Source organism: Lutra lutra, chromosome 7, assembly GCF_902655055.1.
Source record: "Lutra lutra chromosome 7, mLutLut1.2, whole genome shotgun sequence".
NCBI classification, from domain to species: domain Eukaryota; kingdom Metazoa; phylum Chordata; class Mammalia; order Carnivora; family Mustelidae; genus Lutra; species Lutra lutra.
Genome location: NC_062284.1, coordinates 20,488,246 through 20,497,470, shown reverse-complemented (window position 1 = coordinate 20,497,470; position 9,225 = coordinate 20,488,246). Strand labels below are relative to the sequence as shown.

Below are 9,225 nucleotides of genomic sequence, written 5' to 3'. Positions count from 1 at the left end.
TATGCCCCTGCCTTGCGGGGAACAGGCTCCGGAGACGAAAGCCGTGGCTAGCAAATGACGCAGCAGTGGGGATGGAGGTGGGAGTCCCACCAAATAATTCACATAAAAAATCCAAATGAAAGAGCCCTTGGAGCCGGTGGCCTGCATCCTTCTGGGAAGTCTCCGACGGATGTCACATGCGTGGAGGCGCAGCTGTGGGCCAGCACAGGCGGGCACCTGCCCTCCACCTCTCAGCCCCTAGGACCTGCCCTTTTCTGGAAGGATGCTGGGAGACACGCTTGGGTGGCCGTGGGGGCCTCACGCTCCCCGCCGGCCGCTCGAGCTCCTGGTCTTCAGAGGCACATGGGCTCTCTGCCTCTCTGTCCCAATTAGACCCGGAGACACAGAGGCCAGAAATAGTATTTATTAAAACACAGATCATTATGAAAACACCTTGAGGTACATTAAATAAATACAACCTTCCAGTTGTACAAACAGGTCTCCTGTGGCTTGAAAACAATTTCCTATAAATTCTGCCTAATAGCAGCATCTGTGAATCCATAGAGCTGAGGGGCGGGGGTGGGAAACACGTCCATTTGAAAGAAGCTTTCTGTGACATGGTTTGTTACAAGCATTCAATTGGCATTATTGTCACCAGCGGAAGGAGAGCTTAGGTTCTTGTGAAGGATGAGTCCCCCGCCTGTTTGTCATGAGATGGGGTCCAGAACTCACCCACCTCAGCGTTCTTTTGCTGCTCCCCAACGTCCACAGGCAAATGGCAGTGTCTGGACGGCTCTGGCTCCCACGCCAGCTGACCCCATTTGGGTTGTGGGAAAAGTCTGGGAGAGTGTCCAGGACCCAGACTTCTGCAGGTGGGGGGGTCCCTGCAGGTGGGGGACCCATGCCTTAGCTTCCTGGTGCAGCCCGTGGGGCTCTGCCCTAGCCTGCTGATGCTTTATCAGGAGAGGGGGGAGGCAGTGCACCGGCAAGGGGAACCCACTTTCCTTCGGTCATGCGCTCATAGTGTCTGGACTTGGGGTGTTTGCTGCTGAGCTCCGCTGAGCAGAGCAGGGTCCCAGGTACTAGAGCTGGCTTGTTCCTAGGGGTTCTTACTGGTGCTTCTCTCTTCCTGGGACCTTTCAGGGAAGCCAGGATCCTGGGCCCTGCTGGAGCCCACATGGGCTGCCTGGGGCCCCGAGCAGATGGCAGAAGGTTCTAGCTCAGTGGTATAAAACTGGGTACGATCTCCTCAACTGCGAGATAGAGTTGTTCTGAGAGCAAATATGCAACTGAGTGTAGAAGGGTGCAGGAAGGGCAGGGCCCTTGAGAACATCCGGGACTCTGGGCTTTGGCCAGAGCTCCCGCAGATACCCACGTGGAGGCTCAGGCTGCCGGAGGTGCCCACGATGGCCGAAGAAACACTGTCCTACTGCAGGGAGGAGAAACAAAGGACACAGACCGCCAGGGTGGGCTCCCAGTGGCCACTCACCCTGGCCACCCATACAATGAAAGGACTGATGGTCAAGCCCCACCCCGAGACACTGAAAATGCCCGGATTCAGAAGCCACGAATGCTGTGCTGATGGGCGCAGGGAAGGCTACTTGGGAAAACCATCAACTAACTGGACCTGCAAAGGGATCCGCTCTGGGGGAGAGTTCAAAAGCCCTCAGCTGAGAAAAACGAGAAGAGATTCCCCATTTTGTAGTCTGAATAAAGTGCTCATAATTCACCTCTGGGGTCCGCCGGTGGAAGAGTTCCTGTTGGCATCAGAAGGAGGAGGATCCTTCCAGCTGTCTCACGTCACCCAGATGCGAGGGAGGCGACGACCAAGAAAGCGGACTGTCACTGCAGGCTCCCTGGACTGCCGGCATCTGGGCCGCAGAGCCTCCCTGCCAGCCCCTGCCCAGCCTCCAACCACACAGACGCATCCCCAACACTACAGGTGGGGCGCAGAGCAGAGGGAAGGGCAGCACACAGCCCCTAGATGGCCGGACGCCCAGCAATAGTGGGCAACCATCAAATCTTCCCCTTGTGCTCCCCATGCCAGGCCCTTGGGCTCTCGCTTGAGAACTGTGGTTTGTGGGCTGTCTTGTTCGTGGCAGGGCCATGGCATGGGTGCTGGTGGCCGCTGTTGTGGATGGCACAGGGACAGGCGTTCCCACAGCTGCAGAAAGTTCTCGAGGCCAGTGCTGCTCCAGGGCCGTGGTGGGAAGTGGCTGCTGTTTAATGTTGCCAGAACATGGAGGGGGAGGGTGGAGAGGGGGACCAAGAAAGGCAAAATGCCCAAGCTGCCACTACAGAGGGTCTGGGCCTGCCCCCTTCCACGTACCCAACACAGTGGGTGTTGTCTGGAAAGAAATGATTTATAGCCTGCGTCTTCCCGCGCAGATGCCCAGCTGCCCGGCTGACTGGGAAGGGAATGCTCTGGGTGCAGCGACCCGCTTTCTGAGGAGGTGCACAGGTCCCAGGGTCCAGGCCTCTTCCCCCAGACCTCCACTCGTCCAGGCCATCTTGGGGAGAGCAGACAGAGGGAGAACCTCCAAAGGGGCTCACCAGCAGTGTCTGCAGAGGAGAGAGTAGACAGCCTGAGAGACAGCGGGGAGGGTGTCCCAGGGAGGGAGGGTGGAGAGGGGAAGTCCGGGAGACTGGTGACCAGGCGGGGTGTGGTGTCCAGCAAAGCTCCCTGCCACACCAGCTTGTGTCCTGGAGATGGCCAGGCCACACGGAGGTCCCCTATTGTGATTCACACGCACGACAGCCCTGCCTCCTGTGGGCAAGAGCTGGGCCCTGGCTGTCATCCGTGTCAGAATTACCCATTTTCTTTCAGTCAGCATATGACAAAGGTAGATTACTTATACACACCATAGAAGAAAATGGTCTCATTTTACTTGATATCCTCTGCCTGCTCAACACTCAGCTGACTCAGAGGTGGGCAGAGTCTTGCTTTGTGACGGCCCTGACTCTGAAGACACTTAGAGTCTCTGGTGTCCCCGTCACTGGATTCTCAGAACACTGCCTAGGGGCTCCATGCCTGACAAAACCAAAGAGTTCACGGTGGCCACGAGAGTCATTTTTCTGTATTAGTGGAACAGGTAGGAAGGGTCCTCCCCAAGACAATGACAGACCGGATCCTCCTGAAGAGAGGGACAGCAGTTCCCCGCCTGGGCCACCCTGAGATTCTCCTGGGCCACAGGCCCCTCTCCACAGAGCACAGTGACCTCCAGCAAGGATGGTGAGTCCAGGCCCGTCCGTGGCCCTGTCAGGACCCATGGGCTGGTCACACCTGGTCCAGAACGCCGGCACTGACCACGGCCTCCTCCATGTGGGCCTCCTCAGCAGGGACCACCGTGCCCAGGGTGCCCACCACGTGCTGCACCTCAGGAGGGAGGGCACAGTTCGAGTGTTCCAAAAACTTAGCCACCAAAACCCTGGCGTCTGCGTGGGCCTTGCTGTCCACTAAAGAACGTGGCCGCTCTTTGAAGACCGTCTGTAAGGCCTCTGGCTTTCCCTGTGGGTCTGTTTTCCAGGTGTCCCGTGGCCCAGGGGGCGAGAGCGGGCACTGCCCCGCACAGGCAGCTGTGACAGAGTGAGCTCGGGAAACTAGAAATCAAGGGAAAAGATAATATCTGAAAACAACCAAAACAAAAGGCAGCTGTTAAATGAGTTCTTGACAAAGCAAATGTGAGCCTGCTTGGGACATGCTTTTGGCTGGAATTTCCACATCCCCATTTCCTGTGTCTCTTCATCCCCACTGTGGCCCCTCTTAACCCTGCACTGAGCTGGGGTTAACCTAGAGGGGCCACAGCTCCCCGGAGCTGAGGGGCTGGAGATGGGGGGGGCAAGATGCAAAGCGGGAGGGGAGAGAGGGGCTGGTGCAGGTAGGGGTCCCCCTGGCCTTTGTCTCTCTGCTAGAATTCCTGCGCTCACAGGGGGCTGGCCCTTCTCAGCCTTCTTTGGCTCAATGACCTTTGCCCTTGTGGGTCTGATGGCATCTAGAGAGGGGTCTGCCTGAAGACCAGAGCTGGGGGTGACAGAGGGGCAATGAGAGCACCACACTGCCACCAAGTCAAGGGGTGACAGCTGCCACTTCTCACTGGCACCAAAGCTCAAAGCGCGCAGACCCTGCTCCCAATACCCATCCGGCCAAGGCCAGGGGCAACAGCGCTAGCTCCCAACAGGGCCCACGGCTGCTCTGGATAACCCAAGGGTCAAGCCATGGTCTGACGGTGCCTGCAGAGAAAGCCAGCTCCAGGCGGTGTCCTGGGACCGTCGCCCCACGGACCAGGTTAAGGCCTGACCTGTCCACAGCATGTTTCAAGTCCCACAGAAGAAACACATCCTGAGTGGGCTGCCATATTTTTGGTGGTGGAGGGGCAAGCCTGACCACGAGGCATGAGGGACTGTAAAGACCTCACACATGAGGTGCCTCTCCCCTCCGAAGAGCATCTCACAAATGCGGTGAAGCCAGCAGCCACGGGCCTGGTACAGCAGCTGTACCTTCTAACACATTCTCTGGAGACAGCAGGGGAGGCAAGGCCGTTCTTTCAAAGCCCTCAGCGCCCAAGAGCCCGTGCTTCTGGCCAACACTGTGAGGCCAGGTCTCGGACAAAGGCAGCCAAGCACCGGGAGTCCCGCCCCGCCCCCTCTCCCCCCATCTTGCAGCAGGTGTCAAAGTGCTTCAGAAAAGGAGTGTCTCACCGGTCCCCGGAGCAGCCCTGGACAGTCCTGCTTCCAGGTCCTGGCTGCAGGACGGGGTGTGTGAAGAGGCAGTGCCTTGATCAGAGAAAGAATTCAGTTAACAGGTGGCAGGGAAAAAGGAGAGCTCCTGTGGACAGGAGCGTCACTCTCCTGTGGCCAAGAACTATCTTTTTGATGTAGGACTCACCAACACACGTGCTTTTCACCTGCGGGACAGTAACTGCTTTGCTGGCTGAGGAGAGGCTGTGCCAAGGGGCTGGTGTGGGGACACGGAGAAGGCCCCGCGACAACTTGTAATCAAACCACCACTTCTCCTCATCCCCACCCCCCAAATGTCACGGTTTGCAGAGCCCAGATTTCCCTGCAGCGGGGATAGGCCAGAGGAAGCCATCAGGGGCCACACGTGCATGGGATCGTGCCCCAGACATGAATGGGTTACAGCCCTCATGGGGAGGAGAGAAGGGCTGAGTCTGGCATATGCATGGGGGAGGTGGGGGTCTGATGGAGTCCTGCCTAGTGAGCTGGCAGCCGGATGTGGGAGGGGAGGGCAGCGAGACAGAGGGATGTGGGCCAAGGAGCCTGCAGGGGCAAATCTGGCATTTCCACCAGGAGGCCCCTTGTAGGCAATGACCTTGGTGGGTTTATGGTTCCTTCTGGGGATACAGTTCTCCTGCGGCACAGATCCTGTCTATTTGAGGTTCAGCCAGACAAGACCACTGAGTCCAGGCACCCAGCGGGCCCTGCAGCCCTCAGTCGCACTTGACTTTACCTGCAATGACACCGCCGCCAACCTCCCCCTCCCCCACTCCCACTCAAGGCAAGCACTGTGGGACGAAGTGTGGGTTCTACTTAGGGCCCCTGGGAGGTTGGTGTGAAATGCAAATCCTGGGCTGCTGGGCCACGAACTCTGATGCCAGGTCAGAGAGCCCAGGGAGGGCGCCGCCTCTTCAGGGTCATGTGGGGGCAGTTTGGACCCAAGCTCCAGGCCACACAGGGAGTGCTACCAAGGGGGTCCGTGACGCGCTATTGGAAACACCCTGTGTCTGCCTGGGGCGGCTCCGGCTGGGAGGCCCCACCAACCCACTGTTGCCCCTGAGGCACAGCCTTGCCTTACCCTTGGTAAATAGCCTTGCCCCTGGGTCCCACCAGGCCACGAGCAGGCACTGGCACTTTCCACAAGTTGGAGCCCACACTAGTCCTGGGTAGAGAGCCACCAAGGCCGATGGGTGGATACAGCCTGTGGTCACCTGCCCGAACTGAGTCTCCACCTGGGCCCCAGAGCTGGTGTGTAACTGCCAAGCTAATGTCAGGGGCTAGCCGACCCCGGGGGGGCTCTCATCACCCCACACCTTCCCTCCTTCCTCCCCTTACTCCCCAGCCAGAAAGTAGAAAGCCTGCTGGGTGCTCAGCAGGGGCCCCTGACTGTCCGCCCCTCCCTAGGGCTCTCGGGCATTAAGGCCACTTTCCCAAAGTGGCCCCTGAGCACAGGTCCCAAGGCCTGGCCTTGACTCTCAGCTCACTGAGGTCTGCAGTGTCCAGGGCAGAGCAGGGCACATGTTGGGGACCCAGGGGGACTGGACTAGCCATACCTGTCACAACAGATGAGCACGAAGTGGGGTCGCTGGTAGAGCGGGCCACACGCCCAGGACCTGGCGCTGCCCTTGTGTCCTGGTCAGGGCCCTCTGGGGACTCGAGGCCAGGTGGCAGGGGCTGCGAGGCACCCACAGGGCCTTCGGGGCTCAGGCCCGGTGCAGTGGCACTCTCGGATGCCAGGAGGCTCGAGCTATCTGCAGGCTCTGCAAGGCAAGGGACACTGTTAGCACCGGTGCTGAGCCACCACCACGCCACCCAGGACGGACCCTGTGCCCGCCCACACTCCTGTTGGAAAGCAAAGGTCTCAGCCTCCTGCAGCCCTCCCAGGAGGCCAGCGCCATCCGCCCTTCACTGCCCAGTCTAGACAAACCTGTAATCCCAAGGGTGTGGAAATACGGAGCAGGTTTACAAGTGCTTTATGGTATAGGAAAGTTTGGGGGGACACCAGACGATCTCCCAAAAATGACCCCAGAAGGGGTGTGGGATGCAGGGCACTTATACTCTTCACACTCCACAAGAGACTAACAGTCAGAAACCAGCCCCATCTCCCATCCAGGGCATGGCTTCGTGGGGGGTGGTCTGAAGTCCAAGAAGGGGGAGGCCACAGTGTGCTCGAGGCACACACCCCATGCAGAAAGAGGCGGGCCTCGGAGGGGCGGCACGGCATCCTAGCCGGGTCCTCCTGGGCCTGAGAACATGCCTGCTGCCCACAGAGGGTACGACCCAGGGCCCGGAGTGCAAGCCTGGCCCTGGTCAGGCAGAGGCGGGAAGCTGGCTTGGGAGACCTGCCTGGTTCTCAAAGCGTGGACCAGGCCAGCAGCGGCAGCACTGCCTGGGAACGTGTCCACGTTCAGACCCACTGCATCAGAAACTCAGGGATGGGCCCAGCCGTTGGGGTTTGAACAAGCCCTCAGGGGATTCTGATGCCCCCCAAAGCAAGTGTGTAACCCACTCTCTATTCCCACGATGCTGGTCAGGTGGGGCTTAGCCCCTCACCACTCTGAGACCGGCCACTGAGGGGGACTGCATCAGAAACTGTCTTAACAAGATCTCAGGGAGCCTATGTGCACATTATTAAGGCTCGAGAAGCAGTACTCCCTCCACTCTTTTATCCCATTAGCAGACAACGTCAGAGTGGCCTTCCGTGAGGCTCCTCACCCATCAGGCTCCGCAGATTTTTGAGGTGAGCGGCCCACCCGGGGGACCCTTTGTAAGACTCAGAGCAGCCTGAACAACTCGGGGTGGGGGGAGGGAAGCTTTGGGGTCTGACCCTTCCATTCCTTTCCGTGGGTCTTATGGGAGGCCTCTTTGTTTCCAGGGCTCTCATATCTGCAAGCTTGGGTTTCCCGGTGACCTCCCACTTAATCCTCACGGCTCTCCCAGGCTACCACTCAGGAAACACGGCTGAGAGGCCTCAGAGGGAGAGGGTCACAAGGCCACAGGGTGGTGGAGCTGGTTGGAAGCAGCCCCGTTCTAGAGCACTCCGGCTTCACCAGCCCTCTGCTGTCTACCCTTGCCCTCTCCATAGATGCTTTGAGACAATTAGCAATCTATCTGGAAAAACAGAAGGATGAACTGAAACTCTCAAATCCTAGCAAAAAAAAAAAAAAAAAAAAAACTTCAGGACGATTAATCTTTCTATTTTGTATTTTTTTTAGAGACAGAGGAGGCATGGGGAGGGGCACAGGGACAAGGAGAGAGAGAATCTTAGGCAGGTTCCATGCCCAGGGCACAGCCCAACTCAGGGCTCAATCTCCCGACCCTGAGATCATGACCTGAGCTGAAATCAAGAGTCCGACATCCAACCGACTAAGCCAGCCAGGAGCCCGAATCTTTTTCTTTTTCTTTTTTTCCCAATCATTTTCTTTTTTAAGATACTAGAAGAATAGTGATAGAAAATACAGGAGAATAAATCTAAAACCTCGGAGTGAAGAAAGACTTTGTAAACATGATAGATACCAGAAAGGAAAAGCTTGATAAATGGGACAATAAGAAAAATCGTTAAAAAAAATTGTAAAAATTGTATGGCAAAAGGCATCATTAACAGGGAGGAAGCTGAGCACAAACTGGGAAGGTGTCTCTGTAATGAACAGCAAAAGGGAGAAAATGTGTCTATTTAACAAATATTTTTCTTACAAATTAAAAAAAATAACCCACAAAACACTGCAAAAAAGTGGACCCCAAACTGACCTATAAGTAGGTAATAAACATGTAAGAAGGTGCTCACACCCCGTCTTGTGTGTGTATTGGTCACCTCCAGGGGTGATAAGGATCATCAGGAACGATGACGTCTTGGGGTGTCATAAACAGCTTTTGTGGGTAGGGACACTAGCAGTAAAACCTTTCCAGAACGCCATGTGGCCAACACACCAAAACCTAAAATACCTATTTCGTTGGACTCCGCAAGTTCACTCGTAGGAACTGATTCTAAGGGACTGGTTGGGCAACCACTCAAAGCTGAATGTATCCATGAATGTATCCACTTCTCTGTATCCTTAGAAGACCTCAAACCAGCAAGTGGCATTATTAACTGTATTAAATCACAAAGGGGCATACTAGAAATATTCTGAATCATGTTCATCCCTGCTGATTCCTCTTGATCTCCGTTTTCTCTCTTTTTTACAGCTTTATTATGGTATAACTGATAAACAAAACCCCGTGCAATTTTAATATGTAATATTTGATGAGATTGGACATAAGCATATCTTTGATCCCGATTTTCTTAATGTCAGAGAGAATCCAATGGCTGAGTTCTTCAGGGAAACAGAGTCAGAGAGGGAAATGTGACTTAGTTCCAAACAGTTGTCCTTAACAGAAACACAGAATTAGGGTAACATGACCAGGAAAGCTCATAGGTGAAGACATTCTTGTCCCCGCTCACCAGCTTTGTTGTTAGCCTGTTTACAGAGTACCACTCGTCCCAGCTTCCAGCTTTTCACCTAACGGATCGCAAGC

General features: G+C 56.1%; 1 protein-coding gene across 4 annotated transcripts in view; it reads right to left on the bottom strand.

Moving 5' to 3' along the window:
- Positions 1-394: 394 nt before the first annotated feature.
- Positions 395-9,225, bottom strand: part of ENTREP2 (endosomal transmembrane epsin interactor 2) — a 545,857-nt gene continuing 537,026 nt past the window's right edge. For 3 of the 4 annotated variants that reach the window (XM_047737128.1, XM_047737129.1, XM_047737130.1), the window contains 3 exons: positions 6,267-6,473; positions 4,678-4,752; positions 395-3,579 (listed from right to left, as the gene is read on the bottom strand). In XM_047737128.1, coding sequence (XP_047593084.1) covers positions 3,257-3,579; positions 4,678-4,752; positions 6,267-6,473 — 605 coding nt within the window. In that variant the 3' untranslated portion in view covers positions 395-3,256. Of the gene's footprint in view, positions 3,606-4,677; positions 4,753-6,266; positions 6,474-9,225 lie in introns of all 4 variants that reach the window. The other variant, XM_047737131.1, reaches the window with a different exon arrangement.